Genomic DNA, 26,903 nt, shown 5'->3' on the forward strand with positions numbered 1-26,903 from the left:
GTCAGGTTAGATGTCAAACTGTGGGAGGAAACGCAAAGACAACGTGTCTGCTCTCCAAATCTTCGAATTACAAAGCATGTGTGACTGTGACACATCAGGGGCCCTGCGGAGCAAGGGGACCACATTCTGTGGGAAGTGGGAAGTGGATGGCCCTTTTCCTTCCTCGTTCGGGGTGACTCAGTAGAAGCAAATGATTTAGTGAAACTTTTCATAACGAGGAAAATCCCATTTAAACATATGAACATGAGATTTATAGCAGAGCTTTAAAATATGGGTGGCTTTCTTCTTTCCTGTCCTCCCTGTATGATTCCATCCAGAAGCCACAGTGGTGGTAGAAGGCCGGACCCAGGAGGGTGCCGGGCTGGGTGGTGAGACCACTGTCACAGCTGCTGGCAGACAGCTTCCAGCTGCAGCCCCAGGAGGGTCGGCCTTAGCTGCCCAAGCCGCCTTGCCCTGGCCTTTCCCAGGCTGGGTCCCATCCAGCAACTGGGGTGTATGTACGTGGCAGGAGGTGGGGTGTGTGGGGTGGGGGGTGGGTAAAAAGGCTGGGCTTGAGGGCACAGCTCACAACCACCACCACAGGCCTTCCTAATCCCGGAGTGGTCCCGGCCCTCCTGCCAGTCCTGCCGCTGCCCCTTCTTTCCCCAGGGGTTGGCTGCAAGGCCCATCCTGTCCTCGGGCTGGGACGAGTGAGGCAGTCTTCTGTACATGGGATGGCGCGAGAGGGTGGGGACGCTGGGGTGGGGCAGGTGCCCGATCAATGCATTTCCCTGAGCTGCCACGGCAGAGGCACAAACATGGCAAAGGAAAGGGCAGGGCGGAGCAGGCCTGCCGCACTGGGCCTGGACCCAGTCCAGTGGTGACTGGGCAGAAAGAGCTTGACAAAGCAGGCCGGAGCTGCCGTCTTTAGAGAAGCCAGCTGGCAAGGCGCACCAGGCCTGGCGTCCGGGAACTCCGATTTCCAGCGACTAGGGAGCGTGGGGATTACACCGTGGAAAGCATGTGGTGCAGTGGGGCCCCCGCTTTCCTGCTGGAGCTCTGGCATCTGGCATCTCACCAGAGGGCATGTGAGCGGCCGGCCCTAAGAACTCTGTGTTCCCGCATCTTTGGAAGGAGTACGTGCTGCCATGTGGCCCCGAGTAAGACACAGCGCAGGAGGAAGGTTCTTCCAGACCACCTGTGTTTACTTTCCTTATGACGCTACTACACACAAATTGCAGACACGAGTGCAACTGTATGCTGTATCCTGTGATTATCTGCAGCAAGTCTGAAAGAGAGGAGGTCTTTCAGGCTCCTGACCCAATAGACACAGAGATAAACACAATGTGGTCTTTCTACAGGCCTGCATAGATGCACAATGCATTTACGTGGACACAGACAGACACACGCACACAAACCCCCCAGCTCCATCCACCGAGAGCCTGGGAGCAGTTACACCATACTACCAGTAGGCAGAGCTCCTGTCAGACCTTAGGTTCTAAATAGCATAATCACAGCCCCCCTCCCTGTCCCCCAAATCACAAGACCACAAGGAAAACCAAAGCTCCTTGGAGAAATGGCTAATTCCAGGACTGGGGCCAGGAAAGGAGAGGGGTTTGGACCACGTTGTTGAGTCAGAAAATAAATAAATAAATAAATAAATAAATATCAAAGAATGACGGAGACACATGAAAGGGACAAAGCAGCCAGCTTCATGAGGACTGCCATAAATCTGCTCTGGGGCAGCTTCTACTCCCAGCAGAGACAGTCAAGCAGACCCATCCTAAATCCCCTCTCCAAAGGAACTTTTCATGTTGGCAAAGATGAAAAGCCCACTCAAACCCGCATAAACAGACCTTATCATGAGCTTTCTTATCTCCTGTTTGTCCTCCTACAATCCAACTTTCCTTTCTCAGAGAAATCCCGTCTTTCTGTTGAAGTCTTTTCCCCACTCTGTCTCATCCTACTAAGGTAGCTACAGGACCCTCAAGTTCTAATGGCCTTTTTGAGTGCTCATCACTGAGCATTCCTACACATAGGTCAGCTCCCCTGGGTCGCCTGCGAATGTGTCTTCCGTCAGTTTAATTCTCAGGATCCTGGGCATAAAACCTAAGAGGTTCTGTGGGAAACTCTTCCCCTCTCTGACTTCAGTAAGGCAGCATGCATGGCCTTCCAGGTTTTTCTTCCTAACATGAAAGGATTTACTGCCCTGTGCCAGGGCTAATTGCTAGAGTAGAAAGAACGAGAAAGAGAGAGAAAGGGGTGCTAGGAAGACTGGTCCTTTCTTCAGTAGGTTAAGACTGGAGGAAAAAAACCGAATGGATTTTGAGGCACAAAACAATGTAATGATTCGTAACTAACAGCACAGTCCAAACAGAATGTCATCAATGGGGCCTAAGGTCTATTATTCACCTTCCAAATGACACCTCTCAGGACCTCTTAGTAAAATCTCATCAGGTGGTGATGGGGGTAAAGGCGTGCAGGTCCAGTTTCCCATTCTTAAACTGAGTTCACCTTGCCAAAGACTGCCTGAAGAAGTAAAAGACAAACCAAGGAAACAGGGAAGCTCTGCTTGCTGTAAGGAAAACATTCTTCACAGTAAGACCAGTTGAGATTTTTCCTCAAAACCAAGCTTTTACTTCATCGGCCTCACCGCCTCCATCTACACTGGGGGTGGTGTAACGGCTCACACCGCCTTTCACTCTCGTGACACTTAATTGCTCTGAAATTTCCCTCTTTCCTTTTACTTCCTATATTTCAAGAGGAACTATGCACAAAGGGGCTACCAAGTTTATTTTATTTTATTATTTTAGCTACTTCTTCAAAACATCCTGAACTGCTCTGCCTTTATTTTAGGAGAGGTGCTTCTTCTTCAAAACGTCCTAAACTGCTCCGCCTTTGCACCAGGGACTCGGCACCATAACAGGATGAATTTAAGGACGTGGAGAAGTGGGGCCCGCAGCTCAGTCAGGCTTCCTCATCTGCTTGCTCAAGTCTGCCGTGCCCATTTTCAGGACAGCGCATCTCACTCATCTGAGCAAGGTAAACAAGCATTAACATCGATCTCCAATAGCCAAACACTACATCTTACTGTTCATAAAAGATAGGCTTGACTGAAGGACAAAAGTGAAACAAAACAAACCAAAAAAGAAGTGCAGAAGCAGCGACCTGGGCGTGGTGGCACACACCTGTGGTCCCATCACTCTTGGAGGCTAAAACAGGAAGATCGCAAGTTCAAGCCCAGCCTGAGCAACTGACAGACTTAACAAGACCCTGCCTCAAAATTTTTAAAAAAATTTTTAAAAAGTGGGTGGAATAAACAAAAGCACATACAAAATTAGCCTGCTTATTACAAAGAAACCAAAACATTTCCAGAGAGCTGAGCCTGTCTTACCTAGAAGTATATAGATCTGATTTATCTTCCTGCCTCTAAGTGATAATGAAGTCTAACTGAAATTATATCAGCATATTTCCTCTTTAAATATTCTGAATACCTGAAATAAAGGCCTGAAATCTGTTAGGCCTTCACCTGGCTTTTACAGTTAGCACAAAAGCTGTTCAAATTTGAGTTAACATTTTTTTGCCCCATGAAGATTTTATAAGACACTTAACATACATATTTAAATGTCTCTAGATGTGTAGAGTTGGAGGGACAACGTAGATTCCTTCTCCGGAAATTTTTAAAATTGTAGGTCAATTTAAAATACCTAAAGTCATCAGAAAGAAGAAAGTCTTCTCTTCCAGAACAGCTGAAATAAACTGTATTAGAATCTACTTTTTCTTCACACTACAGCTAGGACATTTTTGCTTTTTGATGTACGTTGAGGACTGATGACAAGAGAGACAACTTACCTGTTGTTCAAATATTGCATTCATTTCCCCAGTAGCATAAAAGGTATGATTAGTGGGCTAGAGAGAACAAATCATGAAGACAATGTACATGACTGTGTTAGTTTTGTTGTATTTACAGGTCAAAGCCTTTCCAAAGGCACTTTCAACCTGTCAAGTAAAAGGATCTTCGTTCCTTGGAGAACACCAGCCAGTAAACACTGGACTACACCAACCACGCAGCCCCGGGGAAGATCACAAGGCCTTCCTTTCCTGAGGACCCAACTCGGCCCCCACAATAGCCATGACCACTTTATCCCTTAAACGCAGGTCTCTCCTCTGCTCTGCTACTTTACTCGTGACAGAAAACATTTCTACCTTTCAGTAAATGGGAAGAAGCCAGCTCTGTCTCCTCCCATTTGCACCCAAGAAAATAGCACAGTTGTCATAATCTAAAAAGTTGTCATTTTCCACCAGAGGGAAAGAGGTGACTCAACACACAGGGCTGCCCCGGGAAGGCTCCTGCTGACTGTAAACCTGTCATCATTAGCAGCTGCCTGGAGACGCTGCCTCTGATCTAGCACGGCTGAAGCCCTGCTCAGATAGACGTCTCCTCATTATAAGTTGCTGTGTAAGACTTTGCTGGGGAACGTCCTGTCATCTTTAGTAATAACAGGTAATACGTTGCCTTTACAATTTAGCCGGGATGGATTTCATCGTGTCTGTTTTGATTGTATCAGGCTGGATTTAATAAAACTCTGATCGACCTGGTAACACGAAAATAAGTGCAAACACTCATAAAATGAACTCTCACTGTCATTCTGGTATCTGGAGCAAGTTACTGGCTGATTTAGAAGCAGGAGAGCTTTTAATGGGATTGAAGATTCCAGTCTCTTCACTATTTCCATATCTATTAGCTGTATCTGGGTTCCATTGAACTGAACCAAAAACTTTTAAAAGAAGGAGGATTTATCCGCATTAACACTTACTCAAGATTCCTGCCACCGAGGCTGACATGACCTTAGAAGAAAACGCTCCACTGTGGGTGACGATCTCTCCCTTAACTAAGTTAGACATCTATGGAATATTAGGCAGTAAAACATGTGTTTTGCTTTTTTTCTGCACTAGAGAGGAGGCTCATTTAAGTATTTCTTGGGAAGGAAGAGAATGATGCTATGTAGTAATACCTTTCACTGCCACGCAACTTTATACAAATAAATCCTCTCCTTATTTATACATATATCCCTCTTAGTCTCTGAGACTTGGCAGCCTATCATTAGACCTTAAATGATTTTTACAGAATCTAAAATAACAGAGGTGTTATAAAAAGACATCAGGAATACTGAGTGCGTTACTGATGCTGTCTAGTAGCAGCCTGATACCTCACTGTCTCCACTTGGCACAGTCAGAATTAACCACACTGAAACAGGCCACTGATCAGACAAATCACTAAGAATTCCCCTGATTTTCAGTATCAACAAGATTGGTACATTCTTTACAGATGAGTTCAGATACACTCTAGCCATGAAAAAGTAGTTCACACTTTCAAAAGCACCATTTTAGCCAGGCATGATGGTGCATGCCAATAATCCCAGCACTTGGGAGGCTGAGGCAGGACTGCCTTGAGTTCACGGCAGTCTGGGCTACATAGTAAGTTCAAGGGCAGCCTGAATTACACAGTGAGGTCCTGTCTGAAACAACAACAACAAAACACCACATCCTAAATATTATATATAAAAGATTAATTAGGACACTGTTATAAAAGCTGTCAAACACCAATGTTTTCTCTATTGGTAAACCATAAATGAATGTTGAAAGCCATCTCAGAAGAAGCAATGATTTAACACGACGCTATCTTGAGAAATGGGTCATTACCTCCTCAACAGTCAAGTTCAAGCACACTGATTACAGTTCCTGCCCTCATTTGCAGAGGTCAAAACACTTAAAATGAAGCAAAAGAATTTTCACTTTTCCAATGAGCTTATTTCCAAATAAAAGAAGGAAGGTACTGGATGATATGTCAAGCCAGAGCCCCAAGTCATTTTATTTAAAACTCAAACCAAGCAGATATATAGTTTCCTTTCATCTTTGAAAACTCTTAAATCCCAGAGTAGAAAACTTTCATATTTGGCACAAATTACTCTTTTTACATTACCTTTTTTTTTTTGGTGGTACCAGGGAGTGAACCCAGGGGCTTTTGTACTGAGCTAGAGCCCCTGCCCCCTTTATTATTTTTTGTTTGTTCTCTGAGACACAAGCTCACCAAGTTGCCCAGATGAGACGTAGACTTGTGATCCTTCTGCCTCAGCTTCCCAAAGAGCTGAGGCCACAGGTATAGCCCACCATGCCCAGCTTACATGGTCAACTATTAAGAGCTATCATGACACATACTTGTCATGACAACAAGAGATAAACTTTCCTTACTGTGTTTTCATCAGCAAATAAATCATCTATGGGCACAGAAACACAGTTAAGGTTATAATCTGAACGTGTACCATAAAAGTGTTTGCTAAGCAAATATTTACTTTATGGTAGGGATTCGAAGGCTCTGGGCAACTCTGCATAGCAAAACCACCACAGAGAAGTGCGGAACAGGGCTCTTCTATTTGTTCTCACTTCTCTAGGCATACAAAACCAGGAAGGTCAAGTGTCAAAAGGAACGGTAAAGTATTAGAAGAACTCTTACTTTCTGAGATTCAAAACACTTACTTTGCCTTCAGTGTCTCCTCCTGAAAATTCCAGTACGGATCTTCCACCAGTTGTAACTCTCTTAGTACCCTCCCAGGCTTATAGGCTGCATTGATGATCATACTAAGAACCTGTTGGGGAAAAATAACCACGATGAGCTACAACTGCATTCACTCCTGCTCCAACAAAAATGCTCTGAAAACCGCACACTGACACTTAGGAGTTGTTCGCTGTACACCCTCATTAAGCGAAGAGCTGTGATTAAGTCTGATAGAAGACTCTGGAGGCTGACTCGGGGCTAAAGAGGGTGTGAAACCCACACTTCTCACCAGCAAAGTGGGAAGTGCTCTCTAGAGGGGGTGGTAGACACTCAACGGCTCTTTTGGTCACAGGGAAAATGCACCATTCCCTCCGGAGAGCAGTTTATTATTCTTCACCTGGATTACTTTTGGGCAGGATAGGCTACTAAGAATTTCACTTTTTTTTTGTTTGTTTTCCCGGTACCAGGAATTGAACTCACGACTTCACACTTGCCAGGCAGGCGCTGTGCCACTGAGCTAAATCCCCAGCCCTTTCATTCTGTTTTTAAAGATACATTTCATAAGGAACCAATGAAACGGAGACAATCGGTTTGGGCCAACACTTCTGGAGGAACTTCAGAAACTATAATTATTTGAATGCATCTAATGCCAGCTGGACTCACGGGCAGGACAGTCCTCTCAGAGACGTGCTTTAAAAGGTAGCTCGGACCATCTAACACCATCCAGTATCTTACTTCCTCAAATCATCCTCTCCTTCCTAAGTCCCAAGGCCAAGAAAATAAGCAGGTGGTCACTGCCACCGGGGGGCTCCCAGGAAGGCCAGGCATCTCCATTCTCAGTCCCAGTGGCAAACTCTGGGGAGATAAGACGTTCTGGCCTAATCTTCAGTGCGCTTCTTTAAGAGAAGAACAAGGAACCCGAACCCTGGACTACTCACCTTCAACAAGCAACCAGGGTTTGTTTTTCTCATGTCTGACCTCTGCCAAGCTCCTGGTAGCTGCCACCTGAACCGAGAGCTAAATAACCACAAAGGAGCAAAGCAGAAACTCCAGGTACTGAGTCCCACACTAGGACCACCTGCGGAGGCTGGGGATGCAGCTCAGTGAAAAGGCCCTGGTTCAATCCCCAGTACCACCAAAAAAAAAAGGTGAGAATAATACATCAGCAAGGTGGAAAACTGGTCTTAGTGTCACCGTATCAACTATTTCTTTGTAGTGAGCACAAAAACAAATTGGAAGGAAAAAGCTGGAAGTACATTTAGGAATGTAACTGGTCTGTACCCTGGTTTACTCCAGACTTGATTTGCTTTTCCTATTACTCAACAGACCTGATCTCAAGTATTTACACCACTCAGCCAACACGGCACCTGACTCTTGCCTGAGCAGCACTTTGCCAAGCTCCCAGGACCCAGTCACTCCCCACCCAGGGCGTGCTTCAGCGCAGGTGTGAAGCCAGCAAGGCAGGACAGGCAGTTTCGGTGCGTTTATGTTTTCTGTATTAGAATAATCATCTCGTTTTACTGTTTTCTGTTAGTATAATTTAAGAACCTGGGTTTAAAAATAAATCTAATTAGAACTGGCTGCCATAAGGCAAAAAATGTTTATCAACAGACAATAAAATTGCAGTGGATTCTCTCCCTTGTGATTAGCTGAGAAAACCTCAGAGCTGCGTGTTATTTGCTGCATAGTGAAATGTATTTTGTGACTGTGAAAAAAAGCATTCTTTCCAGAGTTCAATTCAGTCTGGGAACAGGTAGAAATTAAATTATAAAAAGCATCTGATATTGGTTATTCTTCCCATGGCTTTTCCTGATGTCACATCATTTGCCTCCAAATTCAAGGAGCTTCCTATACAATGCTGGAATCACGAGCCACACGGTTTCCACGCGCAGGACGCTTTAGAATATTATAGTTACCCCGTGGGGAGAGCCAAGTAGACAGCTGCTCTTATGTTCACAGTTAAGAGCAATTATTGCACCTTTCAAAACATCAGAACCTAACTCGATAGTTCTTGACCAGATAGTACCATGGAGCCTGGCCCTCAATAACCACCAAGACTTCAGGTGTGAATCAATGAACAATATTCTCAATAAGCTGGCGTGGTGTACGTGGGTGCGAGCAGTTCTAGGAGGAAATTCACGTTATACAGCCCACATCACTGGATTTCTCTGGGTTCCTGAAGCGTGTTGAGAACATACTTCTATAAAAACGTTCCCATGCAGCTGTGTTAGAGCAGAAGCACAACCTTTCCAGGCAGACAGACCTAGGGGACCCACCTTTAGAAGCCATGGGTCCCTGGGTAAGACTGAGTCTCCTCGTCATAAGGAAAGTACATCTTGGCAGAGTCAGGACGTGCACCATAGCTGTCCTCTGGCTGTCACTGCAGCCCTCACAGCCCTCAGGGTCACGTCGGTTACACTTGTTCCTGTCCCTGCAGCCCCTGTCTCCAGGGGCCTGTATTTATGTCCCAGTCCTGCATCTCTGCAGCTCCTTCCCTTCCCAGTTCCCGTCTCCTTTTCAGAACCAAACTTCTCAAAAAAAGGTGGTCTATCCTGTTAAATTCTTCACTTTTACTTCAAATTCTCAACTACCTGAATCCAGCTCCAATGTCCAAACTCCACACTAAAATGAAAAATGAAATCCTGTCATTTGCAAGGAAATGGATGAAACTTGAAACCCTCATGTTAAGTGAAATAGGCCAGACACAGAAAGTTAAGTACCTTATGGCTTCCCCTATATGAGAAACCTAAAACGCGCATAAGGCGGAACTGCTGGCGAAGGGGGAGGAGAGGGGGGAGGGATTGGAAGTGATCTAGAAATGCTACATACATGTACTGATGCCCCACAATGAATAGAACTACTGTGTATTCCAAAGCACACACTAATAAAAATGACTGCCCTCTTAAAAACAGTGCTTCTGGAGAGGGCTCTGACAGCCTCATGCTCAAACCCAGCCAGCACTCCATGCTCCGCACCTGAGTCACCCACAGCACCTCCTCCAGCCAGCTCCACAGGCCTGTGGCTCTCCTGACTGGGCTCAACCAGACACAAAGGCATGTTCAGACGGTGGAAAGAAGACTAGGGCCTGCAGGTGAAGGAGGAGGGCCACAAACAGGAGAAGAGAGCTTGGGTGCTGCCATAGTTAACTCAGCAGAGAAAGGAGAGACATAGCTAACAGTGCTCAGCTCACTCCTTCCACCCTCCCTTGCTTTCACATATGATGATGTGACCACTCAGAAGCTGAAGGAAGGGCCTGGGTACAGTGATGCATGCCTGGAATCCCAACATTCTGGGAGGCTGAGGCAGGAGGATGGAAAGTTTGAGCCGAGCCTGGGCAACTTGGCATCTCAGTGAGATCCTGTCAAAAGAATGGAAGGAACGGAGGGAGGGAGGAAAGAGAGGAGGAAGGAAAGAAGGGAAGGAGGGAGAAAGAGACAGAAGGACAGGGGAGGGCAGGAAGGCAGGCAGGCAGGCAGCTGGGAATATAGCTCAACACAAATCCCTGGGTGCAATCCAACAATACCCAGTACTGGGGAAAAAACCAAAAACCAAAAATCTATGCAGATTGGAACGGGATTTTTTTTCTGTTCACTTGCTGAAATTTTGTTGTTCTGTGATTCTCATGCTCCTCTCACGAACACGTCTCACACAACACCAAAACGCTGCTATCTCCAACCTCAACCAGACTACACGCCTAGAGCTACGGCAGCGTGGCAAGGGCCGGTAACCACCTGCTGGAAGGTAATTTCTCTGCCTGTCAAAGGTAGAAAAACACCTCAGGTCACAGAGAAAACAAACACAAAAACACAGCAAGGGAAACACCTCAGAATACAGATGTGGCTCCCACAGCTGCAGGGAGAGGCTCGCTGATGGGAAGCACACAGACTAAGGACCTCCAAGTTGTAAGCTGTGCAACCCAGCGCCCGTGGGGAGAGGCCTCGTGAGGTGGTTTTAGAGGCAGGGACACACGAGGGAGAAAATGCTTCCTCTTGGAGGGTCAGAGGAAGGGTGGAGACCAAAAGGAGCCTCCCAGGCGCGGCCACTCTGCTCTCCAAGCCACCCGAGAGCCACAGAGGCGACGGACACTAAGGAGCTTTTTGCAGAAATCATGGGACATCAAAGATCCTCAGGTACCTAAAATATTTCTTCTTCTCAACTTCAAAATCAAGGGAATAGAGCTAATTTTATGAAAAGTTTTCAAAGTAACACAGGACTCTGTCTTGTTTCATCGGTGATTTCTCCACTGCCAGCGTCCCTCTTTCGAGGGAGTCTTACACGGAAAAGGGCAAGAGGGTGAGATGAGACCCGATCCCAGGGCCCACACTCGGTGCCGCTGTCACAGAGAGAGCTCCAGCGAACCACAGAGTCTGATTTTTGTAACCAAATGTAAGTGGAGATTGTTCATTTAGAACGGACTCCGCTGCAAATGCAGAGTGGGCGTTTCGGAGGAATTTGTGAGACAGCGCCTCCCTTTTTCTGAGTCACATCACGCTTACCTCGCACACCAAAGGCACATTTCATCAGTCTGCACTTGTGGCCCTCGTAAAGTCCCAGGCACGGGAATGCCAGCCAAACTAGGAATGTCGTAAAGGAAGATGCACTTCAAAGACAGAAGCGCAATCTTTCTTTGCATGCACATCTTCTAAGAAGCCCAAGAACAGCACAGGCTGGGCTTTGAGGGGGAAAATCCCTTAGAAGGAGGTGTTTCATTTTGTCTCTTCCCAAACTGGCCACTGCTGTGTGCCATCCAAGGACAGGGAGGCTGGAAGGCACTCCCCAGAGGTCTGCTGGCAGCATGGCTAATGCTCCTTGCTCTCTCACAGCAGCTACAGTCACTTTTGTGACATTTTCCCAAGGCTAGAACGCAGTCACCCTGGCCAGCTCTGACCGCTACTTCCATTTGGATTCCCAGTGTGACTGACACTGGGCAGCCCGCCGCCCCTGAGAGAAGGCGTCCTTGGTGGCACTGGTCTCACTGCGCTTTGCTTCTCTAACACGCAGGCCACCCCTTTCCCCCTACACCCTAGTCAGTCAGAGGCCATGCCCCAAAAGTGGCTACTGTACTCGATTTCTCACCTCCATGAGAAACCAGCAGGAAAATCGCACCTAGTCCTGCAGCCTCCGAACACTCCTGGGACAGCCGCTCTACCCAGCTGACTCCAGCCTGCTTCCTGCTTTCCCTCCGGCTGACTCCCACTCCTGACCCTATCATCCTTCCGAACCTCTAGGCCATCATCGCCATCTCTCCTGAACCTCTTTTCAGAGCATCACTTTCTCTCATGCGGTTTTCCACCATAGAATCAACTACTGTCCTCCCCAAATCCCTGCTGAGGCTCCAGGTAGGCGGGGCTTTGCTACAGCAGTGCGAGCAGATGAGACACTTTCCCTCCTCCCTCAGGACTTCCTTCCTGTCTGCGTAGCATTGCCTTAGCATATAAACGAGTAACAGTAACTCTCCTCCTCCAGTTCTTCCGTTGTCACCTGCCTCCTTTCCCTGATGTCTTTAATAGTAAAATCCTTAAGGACTGTCAATACTTGCTGGATCCTTTTTCCCCCGAGGTCCTTTCTGGCACCCAGTCCAATGCAACTTCTTCATCCACATCTTCCCGGTACTGGGTAGCCCTGAAAAAATCACTGGTGACGCCACCTGCTCCCCTCACCCTCCTGTACTCCCTTGTCCAGACAACGACCAGGACAACTCTCTAGATCCCACGCCCCACCCACCCACTGCTCCTCTGCTCAAAACTCTTCAGAGGTGTTTCTCCTTCAGTGCAAAAGGGAAGTCCTTAGCTTGGCCCCTGCAGCCTGAGGAACCAGGCCCACAGGCCCAATTCCCGCCCACCCTCCTCCTGCCACACCAGCCTGGCTGCTCCTGAAAGGCTTTTCTTTGGATTTGGAACATCCCCTGAAGATGCACGTGTAAAAGGCTCAGCCTCCAGCCTGTGGCGCTCCTGGGAGGCAGCGGAACCTTTAAGGGGTGGAGCTCAGTGGGAGGCTGTCAGTCCCCTGGGGATATGGCCTCGAGGGGGTGGTGGGACCCCAGCCCTTCCTCCTTTTATTTTTTAGTTCCTGGCTGTGAAATGAAGACCTTTGCACTGCGTGTGCTCCCTGCCGTGTGATGTCTCGCCACAGGCCCAAAAGCAACTGGCCCAGCCATCAAACACCGGAACCTCTAAAGCCATGAGCGAAACTAAACCTTTGTCTTTACAAGTCCATGAGCTCAGATACTGCCATAGTGAACGGAAGCTGAGCATTACACTCAGGACATCATTCCAGCCTAACTTTCCTCTCCTTTAACTCACTACTACAAAGCTCCTGCTCAAGAGGTCCCCCTCTTGACCGTCATCCATACACCAGCACCTTTCTGCCACCATTCCCAACCCTCTCACTGATAAACTTTTACTATTAACACACTATGTACTTGATAAACTTTTACTGTTAACACAACATTATGTACTTATTGCTTCATTTCCTTGCTGTATACCCTAACTAGAACATCAAGGACTCCACGCTCTGCATTTATAGTAGCTCAGAGTTACCGCCAGCAGTAGCAAATACCCTATATATTACTTTTGGAAGTTTTTTGATAAAATTCATTATGGTCCCCGAAATTAGATGAAACTATTCTGCTCACTAAACATTAATGAGTGTTTCACTCCAAGAATTGATTTAATACCAAGAAATGATGTGATATCCTACCCTCTCAGCAAAGGCAGGAGGTCCAAGAGATGGCATTTGATCACGATATTTAGTGTGATAAAATCATACCCTGTGGTATGATGAGAAAATTCAACAAATGTACCTTGTCTTCTTTATAGGAAAATAATACCGAACTTTGACAGCAAAAATAAGAATTGGGGCAGGGGGACTTTCTTCTGCCAACTTTCCCAGACATTATCTTTCATCCCGCCGACTCCTGCACCTCATACTCTGTACTGTAGGTGATGCGCGCTCTCAGGCTTGGCATCACATTCTTAATGGTGAACTAATGCACGGCAGAAACTTAGGACAGAGCACCAAAAACACAACAGAACACTTTCAAGAGGCATGTCTGCATGTCTTTGGTTTTGCTGACTGACTGACTTAATAAGGTCTCAGCTAGGCAAGATTCTTTCCTCTGTCCGAGGTTACTTGAAGAAATTCCTGATTATGAGACTGGGATTCCTACTGCTTCTCCACCAACTTGTCTCCACCTGACTGGTAAGCACAGAGCTGCTTTGAAGAAGCGCAGTACAACGTCAGGGCTAACCAGTGAGGGATGCTTTGGACAGCTGACTGGGTTTCCAGATGAAGGCTTTTCTAGCTTTTAAGTAAAAGTTAAAAAGAGGCTGCCAGGAAAAAAATGCTAAGACAGAAAGAAAAGAAAGAAAGTAAGGCAGAGAAAGAGAAATTTAAAAACGCTCACCACACTTCCCAAATGTGTGAATTAAACACTTTCATTAAATTAAAGAGATTGAAGGAAATAGCTGAGTGAGTGAACCACGTGACAGAAATAAAAGCCACCAACAATGTTGCAAGCCAGATTCCAAACTTCCGGGTCCCACTTGAAAGCTGCAAAACTGCAAGTGACCAGGAGTAGTGGTCACTTTACCTCTTGGGATTAAGGGGAAGGAGGTTATGTCACGTTACTATCCGCAATCAGGCCTCTGACCGAGGGCTGGGCCAGTGAGGCTCAGAGAACAAACGGGGCTCTGGCCTTGTGGAACCCCAGGATGTCTTCAGCGCCTCTGCTCAAACCCATTTCACTTGCCAGTGAAGCAGTGCAGGGTTAAGTACAGGGCCCAGAGCCCCCAGCGTCAGTGCACTGGTATGTCGGCTTTCTGCTTCAGGAAGGTTCTGTGTTCAGTATTTCAATCCCATCCTCCAGCTGACCGCCCTAGAAGTCAGAGATAGTTAGGAGAGCCGGAGCTGGCCAATTTTCTCAACTCCTGTCAGACAGTGAGAAGGGCTGGGTCTGGCCCTGGGCTGGGGGCAGCTCAACTAAGATGGAGACTGGAGATGGGCCAGGGGTCCCGGAAGTGGTGCCTCCCTGAAGAGACAACTTCTATCCTCTGACTTGTCAAAGCCCACAACTACTCTCCCGACCCAGGTGAACAGAGCTCTGGCTCAAGTACTGAAATGATGTAACAAGGCACAGATCTCTGCCTGTATATTTGCTATTGGCTGGGCGTGGTAGACAAGGCAGCCCTCGTGGGATAGGAAGCTAAGCCCCGTCCTCTCTGCAGGGAGGACTGTCAGCCCAGGGAGGCAACCACCGCAGCTTGCTCAATGACACCCTGGCTCCAGCACAGGGCCTCACACGTTCTGCAGAGCTAACAAGACTGAAGAAGCAGAGAGATGAAGATGGTGGCAACCCAAGCAGCCAGGGCAGCCGCGGGCATCTCACACCAGTGCTCACACTGGGAATCATGTTCACAGTCACTTGTTACAAATTAATCATAACCTATTTTCTTAAACTCCTAGGAAAGCTTAACAGGTCATATCTGACCTCTGCATTCCATAACCAGGCTGTTGATGAGAACAGCCAAGTGGCTCTAAGATGTTTTCAACAGCTAAATGGATGCACAGATCATAGATGGAGATTATTGATAGACACGAGATGGTGATGACAATAACAGATAAAGAGGTAATAACGATGGTAGATAATGAGGCAATAATGATGGGATATGATGGATGGGGTGGGTAGACAAATAAGAGACATGATAATGATATAGTTGACAGAGGGCAGGCAGGCAGGTAGAGATAGACAGGCAAGTAGGCAGATTATAAGCGAGCAGGTGAGGTGGGACCATGTGAGCTAGGTGAGTGTCTGCGCTTTCCCATCAAGAACAAGTCCTCGCCTTGGCAAACCCAGCAGTGCTCTCCAGCCCACCCTACCTCACTACCGAATCACACGGTCTCTCGATGGTTTGCAAAGCTGCAGGCCTCATCAGCTTTTCGGGTCATCTCACCTACTGGGGTGGGATGTCTCACTAGGAGGAAATAAGCTCATGGAACTTCATCATTTATTACTTCCACAAGCATCCTACATGCCCAGGCCTCGTGTGCTTTTCTAAACCTTGTACCTACCAGAAAGAAGAAAAAGGGGAATAGAAAGCCAGGGGTTACATCTTTACCTTTCAACAGCAAGCGTATAACTGGTCAGCTTTCCCTCGAAAGGGTTTGTCTCTTGGTCTCTGGAACCCAGGCTGCCAACAAGGACAGGTCACATCTGCAGCTGCGGAGCTAATGTGATCATAGAGCAACGACCAGGTGGACACAGCCAGTGGTGATGGCGCGCACACGAGGCGGGACTGCTAAACAGTCCCCACTTGAAATATGCACTTCTCTTTCTTGCTATTTTGAACCAAACAGCTTCTGAGAAACACAGATGCTGCCCAAATCTCTGCAAGCAGCTCTGGGACTTTCTCCTGGGACGCTCTTTCCAGGGCCGGTGGGGTCTGTCTTATGCTAGAGGCTCCACAATGGTCCTGCAGTACGGTTTTCAGAGGCTTTTTCACCAGCAGCATGTGGCTGGTCCTCTCCCATTTTGTCATGTGTCTGGATCAGAAGCTGACATATTCATCTCAGGACACACTGATCTAAATAAATAAACCATAAACATTGCCCTTCGTTCTTCTCTCGTGTCCACGGTGGCTCATTCGCCCCTTTTCTGATACCCTGCACGTAAAGTAAACACCACAGGCAGACCTGTGACTTAGGAATTTAAATCATTAAGAAAAATGTTATCATCTTGGTACAATGCACTAGGAATACAATGGCCAATAACACTCTGTCACCTGCGCGCCCTGTCGCATGACACTACACAGATCTGGTTCATCTATCTTTGGGGACCCTGGCACACTACCATAGTGTGTGGTAGCGTGACAGTAGAACGACTCGGGATGGAAAGGGATGGTTCCAAGTGCTGATGAGCCTACTGAGTATGCAGATTTGATTTATGGTAAATACCATCGCTTTTGTTTGTACCTCACAGGTCAGGTCCACCCTTCTGGCCTCTGTCAAATACGCCAACACAGGAAGTACCACTGGCTGGCTTGACCTACCCTTCAAGACCAAGGCCTGTCCATTCCGAGTTCAACTCTGAGGATGCCTGGGACTGAATGGACCACTTATTGACTCTGTGCCATTTTCTTCCAAGTCATTCCCTTACCTTGATGCACCCTCTCTGGAATCCAGGCCAGACAGACAGTTGTCTGGGACCCTCCCAACTCCACTCAAGTTTTACACCCAGAGTGACCGGAGACAGGCACTAGCAATCACTTTTGCCAGAAACTTCCTTCTCTCTAGTACATGGCCCTTTTGGGTAGTGTTTCGGACACCCCCTCTCAGCCTAAATTTGACATTTCCTAAGACCAGCTCTGCATCCACATCCACAGAACTTATCTACTTCTAGCAGACCGGACACAGGGAAAACAACTCTCATTTCCTATTTTCTGAAGATACAAAAGTGTTCAAATTTCTAAGATGGCCTCGAGAAGCAACACGCTCTGTCTTTGCTTCAATTACCTCATTCTCTTTAAACACGATGAAATTTGAACCATGCAGAGGGTCTGGTACTGAAGGAAGAGCATTAGCATAAATACTGGCTCAGTGGAACTTACACATTATTTTTTGCACTCACAGAACTGAAGCACTTGCCCCCCACCCACCCGCTTCTTCCTTTCTGCATGTATTTGCCAATCAATCAGCAGCAAAAACTACTTTTGTCATCAGAAACTATCCTGGCATGGATTTTGAATGTGGTCGCTGGCAACTATCGGAGAACTGATGGCGATAACTACTTCTGACCTAGGAAAAACTCCTTTAGTAAAGTAAAATAGCCCGCCCCTAAAGAAAGGTAGAGGCCACGGTCATGTGTTTGCTAACACAGCTGGCAGGTAACGGCAGAGCTCATGCTGTAACTGTGATCTACCACGTGAATGAGGCTTGCAGGCAGCTTCTGAGAAACCCATGCAGTTCACTGTGTTTTTGTCAGTTTTTGTGCTCCTAAGCTCTCACTCAAAACCAGGCCCCAGCACAGGCAGACAACATCCATGCAGCAGAGGTCCACTCCTGGCACAGAGCTGGGGCCAACTGAGGAGAGGCAATTCTCACATAGGGCTTTACGTCATACGGAGACAGAAACTCTTACACCTAACCCTGGCTGGATTTCTTTTTCAATCAAGCCTATCTGCAGGGATCTGCATCCTGTGTCAAGTTATACGGTCAGGGTTAACCAGCGGTCCTACTGCTTCACTTCATCTGCAGCAGCGCCAAGTGTCCTGCCCTCGCCCACAATCTCTTCTTTAGCTACAAATCTGTCATCTATGCAATCTATTTATCACTCAAGACACACACAATCGTACTGGCTGGTTTCCAGACATAGAGCCAAATTATATTTAGGTGGGCTACTGAGAAGGAAAGCAGCCCCCATCTCCTGCTACGTGAGAGTGTAGGCGAAGGGCCACGTCCAACCTGCATGAGACTCGAGGCAGGTCTGGCTGCTTCCTGAGCCTGTGGTTCTCACACCTCAGGTGCTATAAGCATCCCTCCCCTCACCCCCAGACTCTGGCCGCTTGTCCGTGTTGTTCTGCACCTGGACCAGGAGCCTGTTTCATCTCCCCAGATGGCGTGGCACCTTTGCTACCACACACCATCTACATCGGCTCCTGTCCTTGCACCTGGCATCCTCAGTCGCATTCTACGCGCCTGCTCCTCTTTCCCGCTTGAGTGGAAGCTCACCCACGGCTGGAACTGCCTGTGCCGCATTCTCTGTGTTAAATGCTCCCACATACATGACGCCTGTTTTGCCTTTCCACGCTGCTCCCTCTCTGACAGACATTCACCCTTTAGCTGGAAGTCCACACTCCACACACAATTATCTCCCATCTTCCCAAAGCAACTGATTCAACTCCAGTGTGACCCTAACTAACTCAGGCGGGGAAATATGTTCACTCGACTGACTCTTTCATGGGTAGAAACATCATTCTTCCATCTTTGCCTCTAGCTGTCAGCCCCAGGAGGTGGGAAAGGAGGTACTTGGTAAATGACAACGGAATGGATTCAGAAGTCTAGCACCTGGCCTTAGCATGCAGGTCCGATGAAACAAGCCAGCTGTGACTGGCTGCACACTTTACCTCTTTAAGAACCAGCACACACTTGCCGGGCCCCACCGACCGAGGCAGCTCTGCGATCCGGCCCTTGTTCAGGTATGGGCCCGAGAAACACCGGTGGTTGATGAACAGCTGCGGGCAGCAGTACTTCCCGTTGCCGGTTCCTGCAGGGAGACAGCGCGGGGTCACAGCCCTGGGACTTAGGGGCCCTACAAGACACAAGCTTGACAGGCTCAGTCATCACACCGCACCGAGGAGCCGGCCAGCATCTGCACTGACAGGCAGTACAGAGACAGAAGAGAAACAGGACTCCAGAAACCCGCAAGTGCGGTGAGGGCCAACGTTGTTAGAACTTGAAGTGGGAGCCCTCACGTGAGTTCAACGGTCAGAGAGCAGGGGACGGAGCAGATGATTCTGGAGAAAGGCACCTTATGTCTTAACATCGGAACACTTTAAACCCATCAGCGCATCTTAAGAATTGATTATTGTTTCTACATACTTTTTCACAAGCTTCTGTGTTGACTATACAGTGTTTGCAACCCACAAAAAGACACAAAGACCATGACAACCGCTCCCCAGCCATCACTACACACCTCAAGGAGAAGCATCGGTTACAGAGCTGAGGTCGCCTGGGTGCTCTTCCACAGCACGGTCTCCCCACCTTCTCTCTGGAGGGAACCACCACCCTGAGTCTGGGGCTCACCATTCCCACGCAAGTTCCTAAACTTTCCTGCACGCATATGTCATATGCGCACACCAGCGATTTGTATTTTATTTGGGATCTTTTAAAAATATTCTATAGATGGTTTTTCACAACATTTTGTTCATTTGCTTAAGTTTCTTAAGGCAAAAATATGAAACATCTGCCAACAAATGCTAGAACATTTATTCATTTTGCCCTTCTGTACATTACTATATGAAGATATTGCAGTTTAGTCATTTATTCTCTTTTAGATGCACAGTTATTGCTACTTCTTCAGAATGCCAGCCACATTTGAACAAACACAGCTGAGGAGATCTATTTCTCCATCTGAACAGGAGATTCTTACAACGACAAAGCAGGAGACCAACAGGGTCTGCAGGGCTTGAGCCTCACTAAATGTGATAATCCCTTCCGACAGCCCTGTCGGCCTTGTATTAGAATCCCTGATGTCCCACATCCAAGCAAAAGCATACATCATCAGCCTTCACTGTGCTGCCATCTGACAAGTGAAATGCACCTCACAATGGTTTACCTCTGCATTATCCTTATTACTCTTTCAGTTTAGTTTAGATGGCACATTGTTGGTTATACTCTATCTCAAGATGCCATGGACGAAATGTGGGATGATTAAATGACAATAATTGATGGATGTTTATAAACAGTGACGTTTCACTTTCGGCTTAGGTAATCATTCCACTCCACTAGCCCACCCAGCTCCTGCCCCAAGCTAAGCTACACTAATAGTGGTATCTCTGCATAAATGCTGCTACTGATTTAGGATGGTAATTTAACAATCTAGGGAAACCTTTTTTCATAAAGACATTAACCAAAAAACCAACATGTAGGAAGCAGAAATGTCATCGTTGTGGATATAAGAAAGAGAGAATACAATTACCATTACAGGCTCTGAAAGGACAGCTGACATAGATTTTGTAAAACCATTCTAAAGTTTGAATTCTATACAATAGGCAAAATAATTAAATTCACAGCTGCCTGTACTTATACATTTTTTGGTAGGATTATCCTGCCAAGACCTTTAGGAAAAAAATCATTTTAGTTAAGTCTACTCATAAAATTGCCCTCTTCACTACAAAGATAGCTTCATCTAATAGGATTCTTCCACGGCACACAGCTTTTAATCCTGGAATTTACAGTTTCATTTTGGCTTAGAATTTTTAATCAAGTATTACTTAATGTACAAACACGTGTAGTGTCGGATTTGGTGGTCAAAGGGCAGCTCACAATTGTATTTTCAGAAGTTATTATGAGAATAAGATTTTTAAACCTTGGGAAAAGTATTATTTACAACTAGCTATTTCAACTCAGAGGGTTTTAAGGGAGATTCAAAAGCCAGTGTGGATGTAAGTAATAATCACCAGGGTAAAAATGAAAGTAGAACTGAGATAAAAAAATATATATAAATATATATATATAAAATATATATAAATATATATATAAAGAATGCTTGATGATGATATTTCCAAGTTTTTTCTGTCCTGCACTGTGACCCATGGTACACAGTGCTAAAATGTGAAATTTCCAACTGGCACATGGATCCTTTTCCTGCAGTTTAGGAGACCTGTCCAGAGCTACTGTCCAAGACGCAGAAAAGGTATAGAGACTTCAGCTCTCAAAGATTAAAACAAACAAACAAAAGGCCAGATAGGTGTCTGCTAATAAGCAGTAACAGAAAAACAGAATGGACTTGCAGCTGAGACAGGCTCCTAGTGACCCCCAAATCTGTGCAGGTCGTCACCCACAGCAATGAACTGCAAAGGGACAGAGCCCCCCACGGAGCCCCCTTACCTGTCACGTCCAGGTGGGGGAAGAGGCAAAGGTCATGAGGTATTTTCTCAACAGGTACTGTGGACGGCAGTCTGTGGATAAAGAAAAGAAACCACCATGGGTCACAAGCTTGAGAAGAAACGAGTCCACTCCTCCTAATTTGGAGTGACTACTCCAGAAATCTAGGAGCACCATGAGGCACAATGTGGGTATGGCAGCAGAACAGCCAGCCCGGACACAAGGACCCTTTCAGAAAGGTGTTCTCAGATCCTTCTGAGAACCTTAAAAAGCCTGCGGCACAAAGGCCAAGAAGCCACCAGAGATCCATGAGGTTTTTCTCCACTGCGGAACAGCGGGGGCTAGAACCTGGGGGTGCTTGACCACTGAGCTACATCCCCAGCCCCTTTTATTTTTTGAGACAGTGTCTCACTGAGTTGCATAGGCTGGCCTTGGACTTGGAATTCCCTGACTCAGCTTCCCAAGTAGATAGAATTACATGTGTGCTACTGCTTAATGGGTTTCTGCTTAATGGTTACTGCTCAGCTTGGGCTACTGCTACAGAATTGTGATAATGTCCTCAATTCTACTTTAAACATAAGACAACATTAACTTCCATTTAATTAATGTCAGACTTCTCCACTGCAGTGTCTAACTGAAAATCACTTTCCGCTAACCTGGGAATTCTGACCTCCGTGCCTCTGAATGCTGTGAGCACACTAGAAAGACCTTCAGAAAAACCTACTAACTGATGATTCTTAAAATGTGAAGTGCACGTACTCTAACCGAGCTCTGTTACAGTTCAGCTTAAAGAGCTGCTGAATAATTCTTTTCTTAAAATGTAGCCTTTGGGGGAAAAAGGTGAGTTGCATTCCACAGGGTCCCCAGGCTAGCTGCACGGAAAGGACACAGTTGAAAAGCCGCCTAAGTTTAAAGGACATCCTTGGGTTCAGAAGGCTCATCTAGTGTAGTGGTTCTCAAAGTGTGATCCCCAAAGGCGCAGTGCTGGCATCAGTCAGGAACTTGCTAGCAATGCAGGTTCTCAGGCCACACGCCAGGCCTCCTGGAGCAGAAGGACTGGGGCTGGGGCCTGCAGTCGGTGTTGGCATATGCTCTCTGTGTGACTGACAGAAGCAAAGGGTTAGAACCATCGAGCCATGGACTGCGCATAGGACCCGGCTGCTGGTCTATTATTCATGTTCCGTACTTGGTGTTACATAGAGAAGGCAGAGTCAGGCTAGGAACCTGATGCACTGCATTTAGAAATCAATGCACAAAAATACCCACAAAACTGTTATTCTCATTCCAATAACAATGCAGTTGTTGTTCAAGTCATTGGAACACGATAAATGTTTGTTTCCATTTAACTTTCTATCCACATATTTTTTATTTACTCAGGAAAACAATCACTTGGTATGCATGTGGATTCCAGGGTATTTTAAATTCTTCGTGCTACATAAAAGAGTTACACTAGCAGTTGTAACTTTCCAAAAACATACTGCCCACAGTAGCACACTTTACCCTAAATCCTCTTTTCTCATTAAATGCCTACTGAAATGGGGGGCAAGCTGTATTTATTCAACAATCCAAAGACTATGTTCTTTTTTTTTCACCTGGAATCTAGTTTAATCTTCATAAACCCTTGAGAAATAGTTATTTTGTAATCAGGCCATCGAGATGCAGAAAACTGAAGCAACTTGCTTAGATTCACCCGCTGGGAAGTGGCAGAGCTGGGATGAGGCGGAAGCCTTTGCTTCTAGGCGAGGCCATGGCGCAGGGGTGGGAAGCAGCTCTAAACATTAGGAACAAGGCCAAGGCCCCTGAACCACACTTGTCACACAGGGCCGCTGGGGGCACCGAGCCCCTAGCACGGACACCACTTCCAGGAGAGTGAGTTGGGGTATCCTTCAAGTCTGAGATGAAATGAAACGTGAGAAATGACCATGTGGATTGTAGGTCCTTTAGGGAGCAGGCACAGGATTTTTGCACATAGCAGGTGCAGTAAATAACAGTAGCGACACTTTCTTCTCACCGGTATTAGCATGCTATTCATTAGCTAACTCTGGCACAACACTACAAAAACATGTTACAGTTTATCACCACACAGTTTGGGAGAAAACAAAAATCAACATACTGCTTTTCTGGCTGTACCACTGCAATCTTCCTCTTCTTTTGCGCTGTAAAACAGGCAAAGAGGGAAAAACATGTTGTTAGTATGCAAATGCTTTTCTAGAGGGGTGGTAGAGGGGATGGAACCCAGGGTATGTGCACTGAGCTACGCCCCCAGCCATTTTTAGTTTTGATTCTGAAAGAGGGCCTCTCTAAGTCACAACGTTGCCCGGGCTGGGCTCAAACTGGTGATCCTCCTGCCTCACCTCCGAGAGTGCTGCGAAGACAGTCACATACCACCAGCTGGTAAATGCATTTTAAAAAATGGCTTAGTATTTTTAAAAATGCCAATTTTACACTTGATCTTAGCCAAAAGGCTGAGAAGCAATAAAAATGCCAACTTTAAAGTAACAATGTAAACACTTAAAAAGTTATCTCAGACAAACTATAATTTCACACCAATTCTTCTAACATAAAACAGATAAAGATTCATCAGAAATAAGATTTTTTTTTTTTTCTTTTTGGTACCAGGAATCAAACTCAGGACCTTGAACTTGCCAGGCAGGTGCTGTGCTGCTGAGCTATATCCTCGGCCCAGAAATAAGATCTTAATAGAACTTAGTACATTTAATCTTATCATTATAGTGCCTACTTTATTTTAAAATGTGTTTTTAATAAGAAAGAAAAACAGCACATATATTGTACCTTACATAAATGCAAGTTAAGATAAGCTGTTATAAGCACAATGGTCTAGTCATTTTCTCCACAGAAACTGTGATAAGACAAATAATGCTACAATAGTCATACACCCCCAAATTAGCCTGAAGTATGCATTTATGGTAAAACACTGAATTACTGGAAGGAGAACTGGAAGCTGTCCAGATAGACTGGCCAAATACTGACATAAACCAGCAAACAATGATATTTTCTTGAATAAGAAAGTTGTCAGTTTATAGCTCTAATTGATTACTATCACCTTAACAAAGAGCCCAGAGCTTTTGAAACCAATTGGCTCAGATAATCTAGTTTCTTCCTATATAAGCACATAAATTAATTCCCACCCAAACTTCTAAAGCTGTTAGCGTCTGGCAGGAGACGGTCAGCGTTTGTCTTCTGAAAGCAAAATGTACAAACAAGAAAGGAGTGTGCAAGAATCAGTAAGAGAAACACTCAATAAAATTCCACCTGCTCCTGACTTTATTTGGTTTTCAATTCCAGTTGTTACTATAAAATCTATAAACTTTTATGAACTCTAGAGGTGCAAAAAGAGGGAAGAAGCCCTTGTCTGACTCAGGCCAATGCACAGGGTAGAGGGGCCGGACCGTATGGCACCTTGGCAGGGAGCCAAGCAGAACAGGCCCAGAAGCAAAGCGCAGAATCAGGAGGAAACAAAGCCATGCTCACTTCTGCAACGCGCGGCTGCGCTCCGGAAGCACAGAAAACGTGTAGCCTCCCATCTCCATGTGAGGGAGGCAGGAAAGGGATACAGGATACTAGGTCCTACTTGATGGACAAGGAAAGGGCAACTAAGCTCCCCCAGTCCCGCGGCCGCTCCCAGGAAGATAGTACTCAAGGTGTCTGGAGCAGCTGAAGTCACATCTTCTCCGCGCTTTCAAATGTTTCTAAAACTGTGAGTGGAGAATGATTACCTTAATCTTGAAGACACCCTCTTTTGTCCCCATTTAAATGAGCAGATGCTTAACCTGCTCACCCAGCACAGCCAACAGTGAACTACAAACATCATAACCCAGACTGCCCGCTATGAATGCTGAGCGGAGGGACCCTTCAAAATCTGCGGCCATGAGCGCACGTGATGCTGAGGCTGGGACAGAACTATTTCCAGCAGTGTCTTGAGAATGCAGAGAAGCGCACCGCAGCAGGGGGAGAAGTAAAACTGGCAGAGAAATTCCACGAACAAAATATCAGGAATATAATCCCTTCACTACGAAGTTGAAACCCATTGTCTTTAAAAACTCCTAAATTTTTAAATGATACCTCGGCTACACATTAGCGTGGAATAATAAATGCAAAGACTTTTTAGGTTTGATGATTTGTAAGCAGGACCGTTTGGTGGCAGTGACCGCGACGACATATGTTGAAGTCACTGCTGGATGTGTTTAAATGTGGGTGAGCGTGAGTGTGTGCCTGACTGGAGCGTCAAAGCACTAATATTGGTTTTATTTGTTTCCTGTGGTCAGAAGGACGTGAGTAAACACCCTTTTTATTTTTTCTTTTTCCGGTACCGGGAACCAAACTCACGACCTTGCGCTTGCCAGGCAGGCGCTGTGCCGCTGAGCTAAATCCCCAGCCCCAACACCCTTTTTAAAGTACAGTTGAAATCTCACTGGTTAGGCAGTGCTAAGAGGATGTACAGTACTGTACTTGTAAATATGTGATTGGAATCAAGTATGATTCTCTTAGGGGAAAATGCATGACAAGGTTAGTTCTTCCTAAGAAACGTTAATATAAAAGATATAGCATCTAATTAAAATTTTTCCAATCAAAATAATGGGTTTCATTCAAAAGTAGGCAGGGAAATTTCTGGTCTTTTTCTCCTCTGCATTTCACTGTGAACATCAGTTGCCTCCTTATTCATCCTGTCAAATTCATCCAAATATTCATCTTACGCAGATTATTAAAGGACAGTTCAGACATCAAAAATATTGGGACATCTATAACATTTACTTTTTACATCTGTATTTTTTAAAAATAAAATTGTTTATTCACCAGGATCACAAATGTTATCGTTCCCTGGCAAAACTTACAGACTGTTTTGTGTGGTGTAGTCAAGGGGTAAGAATTTGCTTCACACCAGCCCACCGGGAAGATGTCCATGGATTCCACATCAACAATGACCTCGGGAACAGGAGTCTGCAGACCTGTGTCAGAAGAAACCAAGACAATAGTTATGAACAAAGAAACAGGAAGAAAAAAAAAGCATCGCTAAGATAGACAAGTATTTTCTTTTAAATGTTAAAAAAGGACAGTCATAATATGGAAGACATTACTAAGCAGTCTACAGTCTTCTGACAGAGACAAATACCTGCATTATAAAACAGTAAGAATATAGGGAGTTTTAAATGAAGTGGAGGTGTAGGAAAAAAGAAATACTTGCCCTTGACAGTGGGGGAAAAGGGGTCTAGGGAAGATTGGACTGGAGCCAGACATGCGGGAGAGGGAGGGTGCGTCTGCCTTCCCTAAGGGGACCCGTGAGACTGGGGAATGCGCAGCACTTGGACTGAGGGCCAGGGGTTCACATGCCGGCAGCCACCGAGACATGATTCACCCAGCTCCAAGCAAAGAGTAACCTTCAACTTAGTCAAAATTCTCTTTAAAATTAAAAAAAGCTTTACAGCTACAAGCAACAACTAAACATGGTACCGCTGATGAGAAGCAGAATAGAGACAAGCAACTTCTCCAGGGAATTTGGTAACTCAGCTTCACGGAGCTGCTCGTTTTGAACTGTCTGTGGTCTGCTCTGGTGACGTCACATAGAAGTCATGCCCGTGGGGTCTGCCTGGCCCACCACATCCTGCTCCGTAACTGCAATCGTGACACACTAACATCACAGCTGAGAGACTCTGAGGACGACTAGAAATCTGCATACAACGAACAGCAAAAGCTTCAAGGAGCGCTGCTTATGGAAAAGACCAATTTGGAACCCAGCCCACTAGTTCCA

The 26,903-nt window shown here is 46.1% G+C and overlaps 1 protein-coding gene across 7 annotated transcripts in view; it reads right to left on the bottom strand.

Moving 5' to 3' along the window:
* Sfmbt2 (Scm-like with four mbt domains 2) overlaps positions 1-26,903 on the bottom strand; it is a 222,134-nt gene that overhangs the window by 23,729 nt on the left and 171,502 nt on the right. For all 7 annotated transcript variants that reach the window (XM_013513769.1, XM_013513768.1, XM_005383870.2 and 4 more), the window contains exons 12-16: positions 25,990-26,103; positions 23,250-23,292; positions 21,140-21,210; positions 18,655-18,794; positions 6,517-6,626 (exon numbers count right to left, since the gene is read on the bottom strand). In XM_013513769.1, coding sequence (XP_013369223.1) covers positions 6,517-6,626; positions 18,655-18,794; positions 21,140-21,210; positions 23,250-23,292; positions 25,990-26,103 — 478 coding nt within the window. The remainder of the gene's footprint in view (positions 1-6,516; positions 6,627-18,654; positions 18,795-21,139; positions 21,211-23,249; positions 23,293-25,989; positions 26,104-26,903) is intronic.

This window comes from Chinchilla lanigera, unplaced genomic scaffold (genome assembly GCF_000276665.1).
Source record: "Chinchilla lanigera isolate Chin_1 unplaced genomic scaffold, ChiLan1.0 scaffold00020, whole genome shotgun sequence".
NCBI classification, from domain to species: Eukaryota; Metazoa; Chordata; class Mammalia; order Rodentia; family Chinchillidae; genus Chinchilla; species Chinchilla lanigera.